The 23,536-nt window shown below is 42.4% G+C and overlaps 1 protein-coding gene across 2 annotated transcripts in view; it reads right to left on the minus strand.

Annotated features, from left to right (window-relative positions):
• Positions 1 to 114: 114 nt before the first annotated feature.
• The window catches only part of LOC144829332 (uncharacterized), a 127,805-nt gene continuing 104,383 nt past the window's right edge, over positions 115 to 23,536 (minus strand). Inside the window, exon 6 of one of the 2 annotated variants that reach the window (XM_078688384.1) lies at positions 115 to 2,087. In XM_078688384.1, the coding sequence (XP_078544510.1) occupies positions 1,144 to 2,087 (944 nt within the window). In that variant the 3' untranslated portion in view covers positions 115 to 1,143. The remainder of the gene's footprint in view (positions 2,088 to 23,536) is intronic. The other variant, XM_078688382.1, reaches the window with a different exon arrangement.

The raw sequence follows: 23,536 nt of genomic DNA on the forward strand, positions 1-23,536 counted from the left end.
AAACATATTTCTAGCGAATATTTGTATAGCATTTTTGATACTAACATTGGAGCCAAGTCCCCTGGAAATGCTCAGTCTGATCTTCATGTTCTTCCAATTTTACCACAAGGTAACTGCAGCAGTTGTTCATTTTTATTTCATTTTACAGAGTTCCATAATATAGATTTAAGGCGAGATTTCATGAACACTAGCTTACAATGGCACAAAACTTTAAGGGACAGTAACTATTCTGGTAAAATGAGGATCTGGGACACTTTGTAAAAACTCTAGCTACCACAAGTAGCACACGCAAAGCTCTATATTTCCATTCTGTCATACATACACAGCCAGTGACACATTTACTTTGAATATCTTACACATAATGCATCAAGAAATGATGTATAGAGAAAGATATTCAAAATAAGTTTGTCTCCACCAGTTCTTCGAACAAAGTAGTAACAAACTGATTGAGTGTATAACTGCCATGCATGATTCTTTCTAAAAAGGGAGTCGAAAAGCAATCCTGCCAGTAGGCATCTGCATGTATCATTATACAACACATGTTCTCTAAACTGGGAAACCAAAATCAAATCACAAGACAAACATGATCAAGGCCCATCAGCCTAAACAGTCAATACAAAAATGATAAAAGATGTTGAATGGGCAAATCTGCATGGCAACAGTTACAGAAACATAATGTGGCTCATGATAGCAGCATCTGTGAAGAAGACCAGGTTTCTATGCCAGACGGAAGAGCAAATCAGTTCTGAGCTCCTGGTTAGTTCTATCCTTGTATACTGTAATAGAAAGAGGAATAGGGGTCCACTGAGTAAATCTTTCTTCTCATAGCAAACTGAGAGTCTACCAGCCATGCTTCATAAGGCCATAAAAACATGGAGGGTTAACTATTATTCTTTTCTTCTTCTTCTTTTTTTAAAGTAAAGTAAATTCTTTCCTTATCCAAAATTGACACCTGGAGCAAGTAGATTAACCCTCGATAATAGTGTATTGCTAAAATATAATAGCCCAAAAATGACAAGGAGGGAACTGTTATTTAACGTTAGCTGTAGTCATTTCCCCTTGTCCTCAGCCAGGATAATGGTATTCAATCAATAGTAGAATGCTAAATACACATAATGACACATACAAAAAAAAATATGGCAATTACAGAACAGATACGTTTGAGTTTTGTAACTGCATTGTACTGCAACTGCTCGGCATTGTGCTTTGCAGATTTTGAGGGAGGCTTTTATTGTAGAGATTATCTGAGTTGTCACAGAAGGCGATGTCACATTCTTTACTTGGGCGTGGACTACCTCCTGTGTGCGTTTGTAGATGAGCATTAAGATCCGACATCTGGCAGAAGCTTTTATCACAAATATTGCAGTCATACTTATTCTCATGCTGTGTTAATGTCTCCAGATTGGGTTTTACGTCATCACTGGAATGATACTGTATCTGGTGTCTTACCAGATTGGATTTCCGACTGAATATTTTCTTACATTCATCACAAGAATATGTCTGGTCTCCTACATGTATTTTCTGATGTTTGTGAAGATCTGCTAACCTATCAAATCTTGACTCACATTCACAGCATTTAAATACTCTCTCTGTTGAGTGTGTTCTTTGGTGTCGAACAAGATTAGACTTCTTATTGAAGGTTTTATCACACAGATTACAACCATAAGGCCTGTCCCCAGTGTGTGTAGTACGATGTCTTATTAGATTTGATTTCTTATTGAAACACTTGAGACATTCAGGGCATGAAAAATATTCTACTGCTCCAGGTGATGCAACTGTAGTGATGCTTTCGCCTTTCTTGCTTGAGTTTTTCTTTGAATCATTTCCTTTGCATGGTTTCTCCCATGACTGGCCATTTTCCTGTTCTTCAGAATCACTATCTTTGGAATCGCCCACTCCATCTCTTGAAGGGGCTTTCTGTTTGTAAGCTGAATTATGCCCTCTACTGTGGCTTTTATCATCAGATACTTTGACAAAATCCCCTTTTACATTTTTTGTAAACTGCTTCAGTTGCTCTTGAGCTTCATTATAGCCTTCCATCACGGCTCCATAATACCAGTCATGATACTGGGTGATAGGTCTGTCATCTGTTTGATTTAAAAGATAATTAAATTACTACAAAAGCATTTTAGGCCTGTGCAATAGCAATGCAATAAATATTTCACTGCTGCAAGATAGTGTTCCACTCAACTCTTAATACTCTCACTTGATGTGCTGATATGTCAGTCATTCTTGTTTTAATCCAGATCACAAAGGATGGACTTTCCTTCAGAAAAAAAAAAAACTGCAAGTTGAAAATCCTAGAATTAGGGGGAAGGAGATAGACTGGGAGCCTATAACTTACCCAATGAGCTGGATTGAACTTTCTGCTTAAGTACATCCATATAATTAATCTTTAACTCTTCGGAACGAGGGCAAGCATTAAAAGTGGATGAAGACTTTTACCTGCTTTACCAATTCCCTTCCATCTTCTCAACATTTGGACATTTTAGGAGTGATTTAACATAAAATTATAGGACATAAGTTGTGGAAGAAGGCTCGTTAAAATTAGAGATTTACTTTAGATGACTAGAGTGGACACCAGGTTGTTTATGCAAAACAAAGAAAAACAATTCTTTCAGGAGTAGTTTAACCATACTATATATTTTATGACTACTAATTAATTTTGCTTCTTGTGGTAAGGAAAGTGGTTGTAAATGATTAGTCTGAGGAGTCAGATTATACGTGTTTGCACGTCACATATAATTAATTGTTCACACTTCTGAGAGAGGACAAGCTTTAAAAGCGAGTGAATCCTGCTTTCTGTTGTAATCATCCCTTTTCCCACCTCACCAATTGAAAGTTGTCAGAGTGCTTTCATATAACATTTTAGAAAATAAGTTGTAGTGGAAGAAAGAACATTAAATTCAGAGGTGAAATTTAGATGTATATGGTGGATAATAGGTTGGTTATATTAAGCATGGTTCAAACAGATAATTCAGGAGTAGGTTACCCACAACACACATGCTTTAGCCATTCATTCATTGTGCTTCTTGAGAAAACAATTTCTATTTAGCATGCTGAGTCACTGCTAATAACTTAATGTTCTAGTGTAGATCCCAAAGTATATTTGTACTGAAATTACAAGCTCTCATAGCTAGCATCACTACCATTCAGGGTGAAAACTGAGTCCACATTAGATATCCTGAGTGGGGCTAACATGAAATAGAAATGAATCACAGCCCACTCTAATACTGAAGAATGGAAAATCTTCCTTTACTGTGTTAAAGTAGTTTATTATTCTTTCTCACTTGGTTGTATGGCTGTTAGAATACCCTATGCACTTAGTGTTAATGTGAAAATGCATTGAAACTGAATTTGCCCCAACTGCAAGAGTGGGATCTGTAGGATACTTTTTTATATTCAGACATTTTATTACAATTTTGGGAAACATAAAGCACAAGGAAAGCTATATAAACGAGAAAGTAAGGACATAACAGAACACAAATCTCTCAGTCCCATCATTGGCCATACAAACAATATCACTGCACAGGGAACTATAACAAAAAAATAAGCACAACAATATGTAGAATGATGAGCATGTGTGTCCTGGTTATAATAAACGCCTTGCAGTCGGATACACAAAGTAAGAAAAAACATCATACTTGCTTAAAACACTTTTTGTATGATTGAGCAAGTTAAAGGAAAGCTGTGATGCGATATAACAGGTATTGTAATGATAAGTATGAAGACCTAGAGTGCGCACGCAGAGTATTTGATAATATTAGAGGAAAGAGGAATTTACTAAGGGGGTCAGAGATCCAACAAAGGGAGAGAAAGATGGGCAATTACTGGAACAGAGGACGATGTACCTAGAATAGTGTAATGGGGTTCAGTAAATTGGGGGTAATTTTACCTCTTAGTGTAATGGGGTTCAGTAAACTGGGGGTCATTTTACCTCTTAGTGTAATGGGGTTCAGTAAACTGGGGGTAATTTTACCTCCTTTCCAAGAATACACACAGCAAAATTAATCTGCACTTTTAATGAGTTTTAGTTGTAGAAAGACCCATCAAGCACGTATAAAGATCTTACCTGTGGACTTGAATACCAAAAGTATGATTTTCACTCCTAAAGCCAAGTAGAGGCCCAGTAAAATTAAATCTATCCCGAGGGAGGTGAGGTTGAGTATGGCATAGTGGTCTAAGCCGGCCACCTTAGGGTTAGGTGAACGGTCAGATTAAACATTTCTTTTATGCAGTTGGTGATTTCAATTCATAATGAATGGATAGACTGCCACTCAAAGATTATGAGAGAAATTTCCACTGGGTTTCTTACAGTTCCGACAGGCATCTATTGAATACTAATGTTAAGAGGAGCATCTGTTGAATACTAATAATTAACGGCTCTTAAGTGAAACTGGTAATTACATTTGAGTTTTTTTCCTTTTGAAGGAAACCTGACTTGCAGCCTTTGCAAAAAGCCTTGCAGGCCGCGTGAAACCCGTGATGCCAGGGCAGGCTGAAGCAGCTTACTTGTGGAAAGAAAAGGAAAGAAATCGGACCTTCGTCAACACCAACAGACGAAGCTGATGGCATTTCAGGACAAGACTGTTGGGTAAGTTAGTAGCATGCTTGTCTCTTCACATTTCTCTTGCTTTTTTCTCTCTATATCCTCGTTTTAAATCCTCTATGCCGCGGTTCACCCCTCCCTTACTGCCTCTTTACCCCCCTTCCTCTCCATTCTCCTTCATTTCTATTTCCCTCTTTCTGTTTCAGCAGCAGGCAATACAAGCACTTGGCATTTGGCAGACTTGCCAATTCTACCTGGCTGAGAAGAAACAAAGGGCCATATGTATCAAGCACTAATGCGTTCGCAAACGCCGAAATTTGCAGAATTTTGGCGTTTGCGAACGCATTAGTGCAAAATGGTATGTATCAAAGAAATCTGCGTGCAAAATAAGGAATCACTAAATTTGCGATTCCTTATTTTGCGATTGCATTTAAGGAATCACAAATTTTGCGATTCTTTAAATGCAATGTATGAAGCATAAAAAAAAAATCAAATTGGCCTTAAGGAATCGCAAATTACCACCAACTTCAAGTTGGTGGTAATTTGCAAATTCCTTGAAAAATGCACTTTTTTGCATTTTTCAAAGTGCAATGTGAGGCACATACATGCCTTTAAGGCATGTATGTGCGCCAGTATTTGCGCCACATGTGCACCCATGCTGATTTCAGGGGTGTACCTGCACCCTTGATATTATTCTCAATTTGCGATTCTCAAATTGCGAATCGCAATTTGAGAATAACTTCCCATTCATTCCTATGGGCCTCCTGACCCATAGAAATGAATGGGAAAGTATTCCTTAATTACGATTCGCAATTTGCTAATCGCAATTAACGAATACTAAGAAATCGCAAAAAAAATTGCGATTTTGTACATACATCCCTATTTGCGATTCTCAAATAGCGATTTCTAAAAAATCGTTATTTGAGAATCGCAAATCAGGTTGATGATACATATGGCCCCAAGACTATATATATATATTAGGCATGTTCTGTGTCTAGAAATCAACTTGCCTAATTAAATTGGCCAACTTTATTTCTAGACTCAGAATGCAAGTCTGGAAGCGAGGTTTCCGAAATGTAATAATTTATCCCAAATGTTTTACAAGTTGCCTAATTAGAACTTACGTATTGGCTATGTTACTACTTTTCAGAAACCTCGGATTTCTTTCTTCTCAGTTTGGCAGAATTTGGAAGGCTGCCTGCTAGCGTGATCACTGCTCTGTCCGCTCTGCTGAGAGGCCAAAGATCGGATGTCCACATAGTCTACACTATTTTGACCTAGGACATGCACTGTGAGAAAAGTGCACTACGTGTAGCATGAACTCCAGAGCTGTATATCATGGCCAATTAAAAAAAACCTTGCGGTGACTCCGTCCAAAATATGCACTATATATACACACACAAGCAATGTGCTACACGAAAAAAGCACAAAAACACCCCATCTTGAAAATAGCTAACACTCTTAGAGAATATAGATTAGGTAAAACGTGAATTAGAAACAGGAACTAAATCCCTGACATGTATTGCCTTAACTTTTTTATTCCTTGTTCAAAAATCAATTAGTGTTTTTTGACTGTAAAGTTAAGCACATGAATATAGGTTCCAACAGGGACCCATTTCACTGTTCGTTTTTAATTTCTCTTGGGCCTGAGACCCATAGGGACCTGGCCCACTTAAATGCCTGCAGAACTACAGCGACCAAATGAAAACAAAGAGCTGGATATTTTAATAGAAAAATAGAAAGCATGCTGTATGACGCAGGATCATTAAATAGCACCAGACTTACGTTCTTCGATGGTAGGAAAAACATAGTGAAATTACCATTCTACACATTTTGAATATTGGCAATGATTGATTGATTCTCTCAAACTAGTAGGATGACGACGAAAAAAAAGGACACAGCCTTGTACACAATTCCTTTATAAATGCCTGTATTTTTGGTCCTTTATCACATAAATAGTGCTGAAAATTACCCCCAAAATACACCAAGTTTTAAAAAAAGTTTCTCAACAGAAGACCCCCTCTCATAATAAATGTGGGCTCGCTCACATGCAAAAACTCATTCATTGCTCTTACGCCCTTACCACTTTCATAGTCCACCAGCCGCCGGTGCTCCTGCCAAGCCCTAGCACACACTGCTCCCCTTCTAGTAAGCAAGAGCAGAACATGCTCACTCACCCATAGAGCCCCTCACACATGCACTTACTAACCCATACAGCCACTGACTCACTCATCCTTACAGACACCCATACACATACTCAGACAACCAATCATTCACCCATACAGCCACTCGCGTACCCACTCACACACCCATACAGCCACTTAAGACACTAACTGATAGAGATATTCACATAAGCAGTCACTCACCCGTACATTCACTAAGACACCTAATCACTCACTTATACAGTCAGTTATGCACCCACTGAGTCATCCATACAGGCACTCATACACTCACTGATTTACCAGTACACCTTGCTTTATATATTTAACACTTATAAACGTTTTAAAAACACTCACAGTCACTGGATGATGTCATCAGTGATGTCATTTGAGATGTATTCAGTGATGTCACAGACCATGTCACGAGTGATGCAATATGTGAGGTCATAAGCAGTGCATTGTGGGGGCGCAAGTTCTAGTTAGCTCAGATAACTAGAGCGGCTGAATTTCACTGGTTTTGTGCGAGTGAAACCTGAGTCTAACTATAACGTCCCTGTAACCTTTGTTTTTTCTGTGAATACATAAAAAAAATATTACACCTACTGGCGGTCACCAGTAGGTAGTTATAGTTAGGACCATGTTTCCTTAGAAAAAAAACGTTTCTTGACTTGCCTATATCTTTCGCGTCTTCACAAATTATCATGAAATTTCCCAGGAAATAGTGTTATAGTGAGTCTTGCTGTGCATGGACAGTTTTGGGGTGATCCGTCAAGTGGGGGCTGGGAAAGGGGGGTGAGGTCAAAAAAGTGCATTTACCATGTTAATTTCCATAGACTCTTTAGACACGCCTGAAATCCGAACCGCTGAATAGAATTACACCAAATTTGCCAGAAAACTAGCTTTTGGGGTGCGGTTTGAGTTTTTTGGTATTTAATGTAAATCCATTCAGTAGTTGTGGAGAAATTTATGGAAATTCAAATGTGCTTATCTGCGATCGCGGCGAATTTGAAAATAATAAAGAGCTTGTGCAGAGATCTGCAGCACTCTGATTGGCTGCCAACACTTCAACCAGGAAGTGTTGCCAGTCATCTTGGGACTCTGCTTCAGCTGAGTCCCCCCCAAAAAGTGGAAAAAAAATAGAAAAGGGGGCAGGGTTGGAATACTTTGTTCCCCAAGCCTTGGTCTTCGGGTCCCAGAGGGACCCGATCATTGCACAAAAAGCATAAAAAAAAAAAAAAACTGCCTACAATTAGCAAAACTCGCAAATTTGTGGCAAAAATAAATAAAACCGTTTTTTTATAAACTAGCTCTGGCTCTTGCACTTGTTTGATAAAGGGTCAGTGGGGCATTTAAAAACAAAGGAGGGGGCGCACAGGGGCCACCCTCCAGGGACCACCACCGACTTAAAAGAAATTAATGTAGCGGGCCACAGACCTCTCCCTCATGGGCTGTTGCAAGGCCCGGAGACCACCTCCTCCCCTTGGCTAATACAATGAGAGAGAGGGGGACCGCACAGACCACCCACATTCCGGGGACCACCACCAACTCCCTAGGGCAATTTAAAAAATAAATAATAGAACAAGCATTGGCATAGCCAATAGGTCTCGCCTTTGGGACCTTATAAGTGTTTAGCCATGCAGCACATTATCTTTCCTGGGTGCTGTGCTGCCAGTGATGGAATAGCCATACAAGTACTACACACTTGCCTCTGCTGTGAGCTTCTTTTTCTTTGGTGGCATTTGGGAATTAAAAGCAACAACGGGGGGCTGAATGGAAAGCAACTAAGAGAGGGTGGAAGAGAACTGAAAGCAACGCTGGGAGGATGAGGGAAATTGAAAGTACCAATGGGTGGGTGGGGTATTATAAAACAACAATGGGGGGGTGGGAAGGGTTGAAAACATGGTTCCCAAAACTAATGGTCACACGTGCATCAGGGCAATCTTGTGATACGTAGGTAGTGCATAGCAATTAGTCCGGATATATATTATTAGCAAATATAGATACAATGCAACATATACACTTTAAAAAGTTTGCGGACTACATGTGAAAATCCTCACACGAAACTGATCCTACTAAGTGTTGATATTTATCTACAGTGACACTTGCCGGTCATTGGAAGGCCGTATGCAAAACTCGAATTGTCACCGTTCAATTACCTGTTTCAGCATTTCAGTGTTAAACTGATTCTAATGAAGTGGATCCTTTGTCGTTCACACAAGCAACCAGTCTTGTGGGAGTCTTGAGTTCATAAGCATAATGAATTTCAAGGCTGTAAGAGGTGGTGCTGTATTATGTTTTGAGGTAGTGATGTCCTGGGATAGAGTCTATATAAATCGAAATTAGGTAGGTGAGCCCTCTCCTATACACTGGTCAGTGTCAATGGAGGATACCATCATGCATGATGGGGCCCGCACTACAGAGGCTTCTAGGCGTGGGGAACAAGGGTTTACACCAGAAAGCAATCCTAAATGGGGTTTGTGGCGCTGCAAAACAGGTGCACATGTAACACAAATGCACCCACCAATACGGGAAATTAAGCCTCAGCACCGTTATCAGGCATCATCCTGTAGCCAAGCAGCAAGCCACGCACACCACTCACAAAGAGCATCCTCTTCTAGACTGACACTAACAGAGTACAAGGAGTGCCGGCGTTCCCTGCAGCTTTCGCATCCCATTCTTTGAGCACCACAGCTGGCACTCACCAAAGGAGGGGGGCATGGATGCTGTACAGTAGGGCACAGAGGCCCAACTGGAGCCACATTACAGGGGGGTGGGGGTTGGCCACACAAAAGTTCGGGGGGGGGTCTTATTCTTCCAGCAAAAGGCAGAGTGGAGATGCAGGGGCCCTAAGAAGGAGTGAAAAACAACAAAGCCTCATTAATAAGCAAATGGTATTTTAAAGACCTGTGAAGTGCTCGGGTGCGGCTTAGTGTGTGCCAGGGAAGCTGTCTCAGCCCGGACTGACACATACAACGGGGGGGGGGCCTGAAGCCCTGCTGGGCAAGAGGGTAGCTACACAAAGAGAGGGCAAAAGAAGGGTGGCGAAGGGATCTTTCCTGGAGCACAAATTGACTCGCTGTGCACCCCAACCCGTGGCTGACAAGCATGTAAAAATAAAGTGCAATGACACTCATCCTGGTGCACAAAAGGTACTTAGGAGGGATAGGAAAATGAATCACTTCGCCTCTGGGGTAGACTGGGATGCATTAAAAATATGTACAGCCCCACCTGAACATCCTGAGATTCTGTGCAAATCACTCAATCTCCCCATACCTAAAAAACATTATTAACTTCCCCTTGTTTAAAGTAAATGGTGACCATATCGAAGTTCCAATTCCTAGGGGCATATAAAACTGGAAAAAAACCTAAAATTTAGCCATCCACTCTAAATGCTGAACAAGACTCTAGGGCTGTTTGGTTATCAGAGTGGTCCATCGCCCCTTCTTAATCACAAATAGCTTCCCACTGGGCGTCAATAATGGGACAAGGAAACAATGAATACTGCAGGGCAAAAACTAACGTCGCTTGAGAGAAGCTGCCCGGGCAAGCCCAGGTCTCAACATCCCAGCAGGCAGCAGAGAGCACGTGCGAGAGGACTACAGGTTTAAGTCTGGTTGTAAAACTACTAGTCCATTCAGACATCAATTATAGTTAAATAGTAAAAGAATTGCACCGTCATGGGAGCCTCACCTCGAAGAACAGACAGCGGGAAGGTTAGCAGAATAAACGCTCGTGAAATAAAGTGCCATTCCTCAGGTTAGGTTAGAGGCACAACAAATTGTTCATGTGAATAAGGCATTGCGCAGGTCAATGAAGGGCTGCACATGACACCACTATGCAATCGCAAAACCTGATCCATTAAACTGACGGTGCGGCATGTGAAGGGAACTAGGCTCGCTCCCAAAACATGAATGGAAACCAGCGTGAGGAACGTGGTAATCAAAAACAGATGGTGGCTAGGGTGAGAGCGGAAGAAACAAGCGCGGCGAACACATTAATTAAAAAAAGATGGCGCCCCTGCTCGTAACCGCCAGCCATAGGCAGTGGGTGGATACATTTTCTGGGGAAGGTGGACATGCACCCGCCTTTGCACCAAATTGCGTGCTGTGTTTGTTAGAAAGACGCACGCAAAGACCTATAGAAAAAATACAAAAAAAAAAGTGTGAAAAGTCCTGAGTTATTCCAAGAGGTCGTATTACTAAAGCAGCGCATGCGTGCTGCGCTAGGCTCGAACTAAAAAGGTCCCCTGGATACTCGTGCCCCGGGGACCACCACCTCCCGGTGCTAATGTGACTATAGTGCGGGGGCTGCATGGACACCCGGGGCCAAAATCAGATTTTGAAGTTGGAGGGAGGCCACGCGGCCCCCTCCCATGCCATTTATAGCCCCAGGGACCACCACCCCCAAGGCCGGCACACTCACATCTGACCGCTCCCGTCAAGCAAAAGCAAACACTCTGGTTCCATCAGGTTGGAGCTATTATTGACCCCCTCCCACCCTTTTAAGTACATATATAGTGAGGCTGGGTCCCAGGGTACAGGGTCCCTAGGGCCGACATAGGCCCGGGGAGAGGGACATGCACCCCCTTCCTCAAATCAATTAAGGACAGGCCCTAGGAGAAGGGGTCCCTGGATCAAAAATCGCCGGGGGGGGGGGGAGGCAAGGCCCCCTTCCTCTAGCTCGTTAAGGCCGGACTCCAGGGGATGTGGTCCCTGGGCTAAAACAGTGCACGGAGGGGGAGCCACATGGCCCCCATCCCCATTCAAATGTAGCTCGACCCAGGATGAGAGAGAGACCAGGGGGCCAAAATCGGTCCAGGAGGGGGGGGGGGTGGCCCTCCCTCCCCATTCAGTCAAGGCTGGGCCCTGGGGGATGGGTTTCCAGAGGGTGAAATAATCCCCGGAGTGGGGCCGCACAGTCCCCCATCCCCATTAAATTTTGATCTGGACACTCACTGAGACACTTATCCACTCAGAGACACTCACACATCACCCACTCACAGACCCACTTAGGCCACACCCACTCAGAGTCTTACGCACCCATTCACAGACATACACAGATACTCACTCATTCACTCATAGACTGACTCACACACACACACATGCAGGCAGGTACAATCCCACTCAGACACTCTCAAACACTTACTCAGAAACGTATGCACTATCTCAGACACTTACACACCCATTCACATACCCAGTGAGACACTTATGCAGCCATTCCCAGGCCCACTCAGACACTCTACACACCCAATCACACACCCATTGAGACACTCATGCAATTACTCACAAGGTTACAGATTACAGTTTGGAAATAAAATTTAAAAATCTTAGAAATTCACTCAAAAAAACATAGGTTACAGGGAAGTTATAGTTAGGAAATAGAATTGAAAAAAACCTTGGAAATTCACTGAACAAACCAAACATAACAGGGACTTTATAGTTAAGCTCAGATTTCACTCATAGAAAACCAGTGAACTTCAGTAGTTATAGTTACCTAAACTAACTGTAACTTATGCCCCAGCAACGAACTGCATATGACCTCACATGTTACATCACTCATCACATCTTGTTGTGGACATGAGGGAGAGAGGTCTTTTGGTCAGAAGTAGTGTATGCCATTCACTGCAATCTTTATTACATAATTTCTTATTTGCAGAATACAGGTTGTCCTGTCTAAACGTGTCTGATTCCAAGAGATGAGCAGCGTCCTTCCTTGCTCCATAATTGTAAGTAATCAAAACCACACTTTCTGGATACAATGACATTTCAAGGGAGGCGTGAGATGAATAAGCAACACATGGCCATGAAGGAGAATACAACTAACAAGTAGGCCTACAGAGTCTAACATTGTAAGCCACATTCTGGAAGAGACACGCACCTCAATCGATATCCTCTTGAAATGTGAGTGCAGGTAAAAAGGCTTGTACTTTACAACTATATATCAAATGTCTATGTTATGTTATGTTATGTTATCTGTACTTATAAAGCGCACTGCTACCCTGGGGTGTCCTGGCGCTGAGTACTGGATTACCAGCGACATCTGTGAGCTGTTATTCAGAGAACAGCCAAGTTTTCAGACCCTTGCGGAAGGAGACTAAATCAGGAGCATTTCTTAGTTGGAACGGAAGTTCGTTCCATGCTTTGGAGGCATAGTGAAAGAAACTTCTGCCTCCCCAATTAGTCTTCTTAAACATAGATGTTTGAACTAGTTTGGAACCAGAGGAGCGCAAGGTTCTGCTAGGGACATATCACGTGAGTCTATGCTTGAGAAACTCCAGGCCAATACCATTCACTGCTTTGAAGACCACACAAAGGGCCTTGAACCGAGATCACAGTGGGATTGGGAGCCAGTGTAGTTTCCTCAGCTCACCGCTAACCGAAGCAAACCTAGCCGTTTCCGACAGCAATCTGACTGCCGCATTCTGGGCCAGTTGCAGCTTGTACATGTGTTGTTTCTGTACATTAAGATAAAGACTGTTGCAATAGTCCAGACGGGACAAAATCAGGGCCGTAACGACCGTCCTAAGGTTGCTGGCTGAGAGGAAGAGCTTGATTTTTTAAATTATTCTGAGGACCATGAAACAGGATGAAGTCACCTGGTTCACTTGGTCCCCCATGGTGAGTTTATTATCCACTAGGACTTCCAGATTCTTGGCTTTCCTGGAAGGTGTTGGGCAGGCCCCCAGCTCTTCCGGCCACCAGTCCGGTGTCTAAACCCGGGGATTATTGCAGAACTTTATCACCTCTGTTTTAGCTGAATTGAGCTTTAGACAGTTGGCTGACATCCAGATGGAAATAGAGCTCATACATTTCTGCACTGGACATGTCAATGTCATGGGCAGGATATGTAGCCAGTAGCTACTCATGTTAAAAGGCAGTCAAAACTGAGTGATACCCATTTTCAGCACATTTACATACACTCCCAATAAGCCACTTATTCTAAAAAAAGAAAACAAATGTGGCAGGACGTTTGTGGCACAAGTCACCTGGGCAGGATAACCAAACGAGTCAGAAATTTTGACATGAGGAGCATGACGGCACATGACCACTACGCCATGGACTCATCATGTACCCCGGATTCCCTGTGCAAACTCTCTGCTTAATGTTTCTGTGTATTCACTTAGCTATACACTTGCATGGTGGAGTTAACTTTACCAGAGCATTTGAATATTTATCAGCAACATGTGACGTGTGCAGTGCCTATTTAGGTTCCATCCCAGCTGGCTGATGTCAGTTTCTTTTCGTGACTTTCCACACAAGCTGAGCCATGAAGAATACTGGCCACTGGTGTGGTAAAGTAGAGACCTAAAAAGGGGAACAGCTCTGTCCCTAGAATACGTTTGTATAGCTGGGAGGATGGGTGGGCCTGTAGGGAGTCTGCAGCTAGATAGAGTCTCTAACACATAAGGTGTTAGCTAAGGTAGGTAACTTGTTCATCTGATAGGGACTTCTAACCACAGATTTCTTAACGTAAAATAGAATACAGAAGCAATACCTTCCTGGAGGTGGGTCCGCGAAACTGTTTCACACTAGTAAGTCTTGCAGGACCAAACTGGTAAAGTGCCTGCCCCGACGGACCCTACTGTCCAGACAGTAATGTTTCCTGAACGTGTATAGAGAATCTCACGTTGCTGCCTCGCAGATCTCCAGGACCGGAACGCCGCATGCTCACGCCGTAGTCGCAGCCTATGCTCTGGTGGAATGAGCACACAAACCCACATGGGGTAGCTTTCTGGCCATCGCATAGCAGATCTTAATGCAGAGCATGACCTATTGGGAGATGGTCTATTTCTGCAGGGTCTTTCCCTTCTTCGTTCCGACATACTCCACAAAGAGTAGGTCGTCCACCCAGATTTCTTCCGTGTGGTCAAGGTAGAACCACAATGCTCTTTTTGAGTCCAGTCGGTTAAGTCACTCCTTATCCTTAGAGATATGTGGCAGAGTATAATAGGTAGGCAGGGTGATGGACTGGCTGACACAAAAAGGAGTGACAACTTTCGGCAGAAAGGAAGCTCTAGTCTGAAGAACCAGCTTGTCTGGATAGAGGTTCTGTAAGGAGGCTTGGATGAAAATGCATCAAGCTCACTGTCCCTCCGAGCAGTGGCTCAAAGAGAGCGCACATCAGAAATGTAAGGATGAGATTGAGGTCTCATGTGGCATAATGAAGGGCGAACGTGGAAATGTGTTGCAAACTTTTCAAAAACCTATCCACTACAGTAGATTTGACCAAAGATGGCTGATCTGGCAACCACAGAAAGGCTGAGATGGCAGAAACATAGCCCTTTAAGGTGCCCAAAGTAGAGCCCTGCTGGTCGAGAGAACTGATAAGGAGAAGGACCTGAGAGAGGGAAGCAAAAAGAGAGTCCACCTGTTTCTCTGCATACTATTCCACAAACTTGCCCCAACAGCAGGCGTATACAGTCTTGGTAAAGGGATGCCTGGCTGCCAAGATAACAATGCAGACATTGGACGGAAGGTTGAAAGCGGTAAACTGTTACTGATCAATCTCCATGCATGAAGGTGAAGCTTTGATAAGTTTGGGTGGAAAACCCTCCCTCGCTGCTGTGACAGAAGAATCTCCCAAGGGGGCAGCTTCATCTGATGGTAATGCTCAACAGTCTAGACCAGTTCGGAGCTACAAGGATGATTTGGCCCAAGTTGTTTCTGATCTTCTTGTGGACTCTGCACAGTAGTGGTATGGGTGGAAAGACATACAGGAGGCCGGAGATCCACATGACATGAAAGGAGTCTCCGTGCAAGAGCTGCCATTTAAACTCCAGCACGCAAACCCGCTGACATTGCGCGCTCTGTGAGGTGGCGAACAGATCTAATCAAGCCTCTCTCCACTGCTGAAAGAGACCTCGAACCACTTCCGGACAGGATAGCATAAATGCAATTCATCCATATGAAATACTCATACATACTCATACATTCTTCCACTTTGCACTTCTCTCATATAAAATAATAAAGGTGAAATAAATTATAATCATATGCTAAACAAAAATAGTTTTTCTTGTACAATGACGGCCTGAGCACATTTGTGGCCTAACCAACGTAGAGATTTCTTTGTATGCGCATTCCGGCTGGTCACCTTCTTCAGGAAGCCACAGAATGAATAAATCAGAATAAAATCTGTAAATAATAAAACAATCTTTAATTCTAGTAGGTGCCTATACACCTATAAATATCTAACCTAATAAGAATGAAAAGTTGAAGCAATAGTTAAAACCGGTTTGTGCACAGGACAACCGCCAAACCCTGCCAGATAGTGTTCAATCAAGAATATTGCCCAGTGAACTAGGTGGCAAGCAGTCCTGTGGGCAAAAGATCACACCATGCCGAAAAGTTGTTAAACAGAACACCCATGTATAAACATGCATAATGTGCAATGGTGTACTGTATGCTCATATTAACAAGCATTGAAAATGCAATAGGTCTCGCCTTTGATTAAGTTAAAGCCATTTGCTTTGCTAATGGTATTATATAGCAAAGCAAATGGCTTTAACTTAATAAAAGGCGAGGCCTATTGCATTTTCAATGCTTGTTTTATTGGTGGGGCCATCACACTCCTGAAATGACGACTGCTCTAGTACTTTGGGAGTTGCGTCCCTGCCAGCCAATCCCTCCACGATCTCAATCAAGTGTCACGGCGACTCACGCCGCACCTCTGGCTCAGGCTATGAGTTATAACTATATGCAGGGCACGAGTCGGGGGTATACGTGGGTGGAGGGCGTCCATCCACTTTTATCACAGGGTGAACGTCGCCCACCCTGCCAAGAATTTTGGCCCCACTGAATATTGTGCTGAACTCGTCCCGGTGTAATTTCCAAATACCGGGACACTTTCAGAAGTGCCTGCACCTTGTCTGCTTTCCATCTGCAACAAGCAACAACGTGCAGGAGGGGACGGGGCTTTCTTATTTAACCCTCCTGCTGGGGTCATTACGAAGGCCTAATTTGAGGGGCCATCAGGCCTCCTTTTGTTCGACTCTCTAGGCTGGGAGCAGTCAGGAACCTCACACCTGATGTAAATGTAGCGGAGGGAAAACAAAGGCTCACACCTTATGAGCACTTCACACATACTTAAGAGAGGCAGCTTTTCACTTTCTTCAGTCCCTGTTTAGGAGATATGCCTGCACTGTAAGAATATCGGGTGTGTTGGTCTTTCCCAGTATTTACACCAAGCAAATTTCATTTATAGCAAGCTTACTTCACCTGAGGAGGCGTTGAAATAATTTAAGTACCACTATTTTTTCTTGTACAGCCCTACTCATTCCAATGCAGGGTATCAGAGCACTTTATATCAACACGTGCATATTACATGTACAATAAATTATGTTTGTAAATGAATGTACAGGATATGTTCCATAAAACCGGGGGATTGCAAGGTGCAGAAGTCACATATCATCTTCCATAGCTCACTGTGCTTTTATTCTCGCAATGCGCTCAAACGTACACATGATAGAACTGCTAAACATATATGTGAGGGCTTTCGATCTGATGTCACTTCGTGTGATGCCACTTCCTGTAAAGTCATGGGTGTGATACCAGTTTCTATGATGTCAATTCCTGTGATGCCATGTGTGATATCATGCGCCGTGATGTTGTGCGCTGTGATGTCATTCTCCGTGATCTCACTTGCATACTGCCTCACTAGGTTAGTCCCCCCACTTCTTCATTCCGGACTTGTGCCCTGACCATATGTAAGTCTCCCCCAAATTGGGGGAGCCTCTACGAATTACTTTGTTAAAGAATCTTGCTTCTGTGCTATCCACTTGGCACAGTTACATAAGCTGGTCCCTCGTGCGCCATTGTGAAGAACACTTGTACTGACTCTGTCCATTTTATATAGTGAAATAATCCACGCACTGGTGCTACCCATGTCCGATAGTGAGAAGCTTGCACTGGTGCTGCCCATGTGCCACAGTGAAGGCGGGGTGGTCAGAGGATGTGGTCTCATGGCTAGATTGCCGACTTTGGAGCTGGGAAACCAAGGCTCATGGCTCGAGCCTCGGGGTCGCGTCCACATCCTGTGATTCTGGGCAAATCACTTAATCTCCCCGTGCCTACAAAAAAAATGAATGTGTCCTTGTGTAACGTAACTGATGCTCATGTAAAGCGCTCCAATACCTTTGGGTGGAGTTTGCGATGGCCATCTGACAATATGATAGATGCTTGCACTAGTGCTGCTCACGTGACACTGAAGGAAACATGCACATGTCCTTCCCATGTGCCACTGTGAAATAAGTTTGCACTTGTGCTACTGTTTTGCGAATGAGAATGAATGTTTCTCTGACGCTGTCACATGATAAGGAATGATGCTCGCAATGCAGCTGCAATGTACCTCTGTAAAAGAAGCCTGCAGTACCACTGAAATGTGCCCTATAAAATAAGCCTGCACTGGTGCTATCCCATGATACAGGAAGCTCGCATTAACACGGCAGGCAACACTTTGCTGCTTGGCTTATCACCTTTCAGGCCTATTGGCTTTACCAATGCCTCTTGGTGATGCCAACAAAAAAGTGGTTGACAAAAAGTATTCCTTGGCGATGCTCTGCAGCATGGCCAAAGGGATAAAAAGGTGCAATGCGGGCAGCTACTATCTGCTTAAGCATGTGACCACGTAATGCGCAAGTGCCATTTTTATTTACAAATCTGAGGTGGATAATTAAATAAACAATTTAACAGAAGTAGTGCAAAAGTGTTCTTGTTTGATGAGCCAATTTGGCAGAGGTGCAGGTTTTGGGGGAATAAAACAAAAAACTATCCGATTGGAGGGGGGAGAGGTGAAAAGCAGCACACAAAGGAGAGAGCAACACGGAGGCAGGGGTGAAGGACAATAGGTCTTTCTCAACCAGGCAGCTAGTGCGTCTCATAGGCAAGAACTAAAAAGAACCTACAAGACTGAGGTAAAGTGACAGGAAATGTAGAGTCCTGGAGGAAAGAAGCATGATAAGGAAGCCCTGTTTTTCGGACATCCCTGTATTCAGCAGTGGAGAGTTGGGATGGCCTCCTAAAAAACTTTGGGCCTTTATTTATTTTAAAAATAAAGCTGTAGTCCCCAACCCCCTTGCATTCTTTCTCAATTCCCCTCAAGTAGTAAACATCCCTTTGATCCTCACACATGGCCACATCTGTCTTAACTATTCGCGGGGAGCAGTTTAACTGCTGGTTTTGTTATTTTACTCGCAAAAACATAACTTTTTTTTGTTCTGACTGAAAGCTGCAGAAAGCATAGAAAACACCCCCAGCGAAACAATTGAAATGACCATTAGTCGGTTGACGCGCAGAAGTGATAACAGGCCGGGGAGCATGGAGACAGGACAACTCCACACGCCAATGCGGTGCTCTCCGGAGTTTGTGTCGCACTGGCCATGATCCAAAACATGATGCAGGGGCGTGGGATTCACTACTCTTCGTCATTGATCTGCTGAGCCGCCCCCTCCCCCATCTGCATTCAGAAAACTATATCTCCATCATAAAGTGCGTTTTGCAATAACACGACGGGTGCCAGCAGGCTTCCCTCAGTCAGGCTGTCTCTGGGTGTGAAAGGTGTGGGCGGGAAACGGGGCACTTTCATTGCTCCCTCTGCCTTGCGGCCTCTTCAAAGAGAGAGCACAGGCCTTGCGCAGGAATCAATAAAGCATTTCCCTCACTTGAAGGCATAGCGCGTGCCTCACCTGCAGTACACAAACTAACTATGAGGACGGGGGGGGGGGAAGTGAAAATGAAAGCGCGCCAATGAGCGCGCAGCTTCAAACGCCAGCCCTACGTGGTGACAGGAGATGAGCTCGCGAACAGAGTGCACATCTCCTGTCCGTGCGCATGCCATCTCCTGTCCCACTTCGCTATCAAAACCGACGACTATAGGTCTCGCCAAGGCGAGCAGCGCGTGCACTACATCACTAGGCAAGACCTAAAAAGTGATAGTCGTGCAGTTCCAGTACTGAGTCCATCACCATGGCGTATATAAATATGATCTAAAAAATTATCTGGGTCTATCCTATTATATACCTGGTGGTGTTTCATATTCTGAGTCCTGGCGATGAAAAGAACACTTTTTTTTTTTACTCTTTATGTGTCAGGTGTTGAAAAAATGAAAAATTGAGAAAAAATTACGCAAAAGAATAGTTGGATTAGAGACATGAATATCCTAACATGTGCTTAACACTCAAGCTGGTGAGGCTAGAAAGGGCTGTACATCTTCAATATAATAATGAGAGCCTGTCTATTGATGCTTATGTTCTAGAAGAATCTATAGAAAGTGAAAAATAATAATAATCTACATTTGTAAAGCGTGAACAATCACTCGTAAGGGTCTCTAGGCGCTGTGGGGACATGGTGCTGGGCTAATCTGCAGCCGGCGCCGGGGATCGAACCGTGATCACCAGATTCCAGCGTCAGTCGCCCTGGCCGTGGCGCCACATCTCTCCCTGAGACAAATACTTAATACAGAAGACTATGAATGACAGAAAAAATGCGCTCACCCTAATGTGATGAAATTCTCAAGTGTCCGACTTAGCATTAGATTTTATTAAGTTTGTCCAAAGTCGAAATACTGTACATTTAGAAAAAAAGAAAAACAGGTTATAAGCGACAAACCAAGATAAAATATGTGTCCATAAAATGAACATATGTGTTCTGCACCTTTGCCTCAATATGATCTGTATATCACATCCTGCTTGGTCTATTGCTCTCTCGATGAAGGCCGCGGGAAATGGATGCAAAATAAGAAGCCGCCGCCGGAGAATATCAACACTCGTGAGGGACGAGTTCCCGCTTTATCGAGGCCAGCGTGGAAGTAAAGGGATCCTGTCACAGGAAATGAACTAAGTATGGTTACAGAACATAACACAGCGTGCGGCACGGTTTACATAAAGATTAAACAGGTGCCATGTTGGAACGGAATATGGAAAAAGACTATAACTATATTTGTTTGTTGGCAAAAAATAATAAAACTGTATAAACCTAGAAACAAAATGAGTAACCCAAGATGTGGTTAAAGCTCATGGACAGTGACCCAAAGGTTATAGAAGGTCATGACGGGGCTAGGAGAACACACTAGCAATGGGATATATAGCAAACTATCCAGGGTTGGTGCAAACCAATAAATGACAAATCCTGCCAATCAGAAGCTAATTTAAAATCTAAGTATTTGGAACTACAGAGTTCCAAAACATGTAAGATAACCATTACAGAACACTTTTGTACATTACAGTAATTGATGAAATGCTGTTTCTAGGCAAGCAACCCCGGTCCAAAGCTTCGTAGCATAAACATGGTGTTCATGGTTGAAGGATGGGTAAGGGAGGCAGCTTTGACGTATAAGCTGGAGTGTTAATATATATGTGTCCTGATTGACTGTTGTTCAAAGAACTTCAATGTAGTGGCATATGGTCAATATTTCAGGACCTGACAGAACGAACTGATAGGTGTGTTCAACAATATCAAGGCAATAAAAAAGAGAGGGAAGTGGTCGAGCAAAGATGTTATCAGGCAAAGAAGTGCTGTAGAAGGCTTCTCTAAATACGACGACGATCTAGAGCAAGGCAGAGTGATGGGTGAAAACAGACTAACTGTATAGAAGAAATCGATGGAAACCTTAACTAAAATAGGGGATCACAGAGGTATTAAAATTAGTTGTGGGGTCTTGTATGTAAATGTCGAACACAGAAACATGAGGTAATATCACATCTAGTTTGAATATCAGAATAAGACAGGGAAGTGTCAATGAATCCCATCAATGGTCTTTATTTCAGTCGAATGACCATAAAAGTGCAACTTGCAATACAGTACTGTACATGATAAAAAAAAGTTAAAATGTCTAATAGAATACATATTTACATGTTACATAATAAGGATGAGTTAAAAAACATAATACAATGTGTATGTTACAAAACACAAGAACAATTATCAAGTATTAAGTTTCAATCCTCCCTCCTAATTGGACAAGTAAAACCAATAGCAGTAAAAACCTCTAAAAAGCCCTAATAGTGGGCTAAAAAGGTTCCCCAGTCCAGCTGTAGATAAAATGGACCCTAATATCATATATATATATATATATATATATATATATATATATATATATATATTCACTGAAAAAACCATAGGTTATAGACCATATATAGTTAGGAATTAGCATTTAAAAAACCTTATTTTACTCACACAAAACCATTGAAATTCCATATATAGTTAGTTGCACTAACTATATATCGCGCACCCGCAATCCACTGCTGATCATGTCACATATTACATCATTCATGACATGGTCAGTGACATCACTGATGACATCACTGATGACATCTCAAATGACATCACTGATGACATCACTGATGACAACATCCAGTGACTGTATGTTTCTGTAAAGTTAAAATATGTCTTACATATTGAAGAATGAGTGGATGTATAAGTGTCTGGATGAAGGATTTAGTAGGTGCGTGACTGACTGTATGAGTGAGTGATTAAATGTGTCTCACTGAATGCATGGGTTAGTGACTAAACTGTCTTAATTTGTGCATCATTATGTCTGTTGTTCTGTAAACTGCTGCATGTGTTGATCATTAGCTATACGAGAGGCTATATGTGTTATTAATTGGTTGCCCAAGTATTTCTATGGGAGATTGAGTTTGTGTGGGGGTGGCTGGAAGGTGTGTGACTCTATGCATAGATGTGTGAGCAGTTTATTCACTAGGTGTATGAGTTCAAGAGTGCATGTGGAAACAGCTACATGGGCAGTTGACTGTGTGCATGAGTGTATTGATGAGTGAAGGGATATCTCAATGCTACATGTCATAGTAAGTACATATCTAAAACACAGTACATGTGAGAGTTGGCATATATAAATAACTGTGCATGAGAGCCACTGAATGAGTGAGTGGTTGTATCGATCATTGTGAACTTGTATCAGGGATTGTATAAGAGAGTAAATATGTGTTAGTATATGTTTCAATAAGTAAGGTGTGTTTAACTGTATAGTTGAAGAAATGGAGGTGAAATTGTTTCTTTGCATGACTGACTGGGTGTGTGAGTAACTCCATGGATGAGTGGCAGTGTGTGAGTGTCTGTATACACTGAGTGTATCTAAGGTTATATTAGAGTCTGAAGAGGTTTATCGTATTAGCACAAGAATGATGTCAAATGAGATGTCATCAGTGATGTCATCAGTGATGTCATTTGAGATGTCATCAGTGATGTCATCAGTGATGTCACTGACCATGTCATGAATGATGTAATATGTGACATGATCAGCAGTGGATTGCGGGTGCGCGATATATAGTTAGTGCAACTAACTATATATGGAATTTCAATGGTTTTGTGTGAGTAAAATAAGGCTTTTTAAATGCTAATTCCTAACTATATATGGTCTATAACCTATGGTTTTTTCAGTGAATTTTCAAGGTTTTGTAAATGCTAATTCCTAACTATATATGGTCTATAACCTATGGTTTTTTCAGTGAATTTCAATGGTTTTTTAATAGCAAATATCATAAGCTGTCGAATGTCAAGTACGTGGTAAGTGAAAACATTTTCGTGTTTATGCACACTGATCTGCTTTGAATGGTGCCCCCCCCCCCCTCATTTCTATTAGGAGTACTCTCTCTTTGCAGATAGTGAAAGGTAGTTAACGCAGGCCTTTGCCCCCGTTGTAATCCGTCGTGCCTGTTTCTCTCTCCATTTGATTGATTGTTATCCAAGTATTTACTGTTTTAGAATTAGTTCTCTTTGGTTCATTCTCTATTTACAAACAAACACAGAGTCGCAATACTCTGTTTAGTCTTTGCAGATAACGAAAAATCGTGTAAAAAAAAAGAAAAGGAATCGAGCAAAAT

Source organism: Lissotriton helveticus, chromosome 4_1 (assembly GCF_964261635.1).
Source record: "Lissotriton helveticus chromosome 4_1, aLisHel1.1, whole genome shotgun sequence".
Taxonomy (NCBI): Eukaryota; Metazoa; Chordata; class Amphibia; order Caudata; family Salamandridae; genus Lissotriton; species Lissotriton helveticus.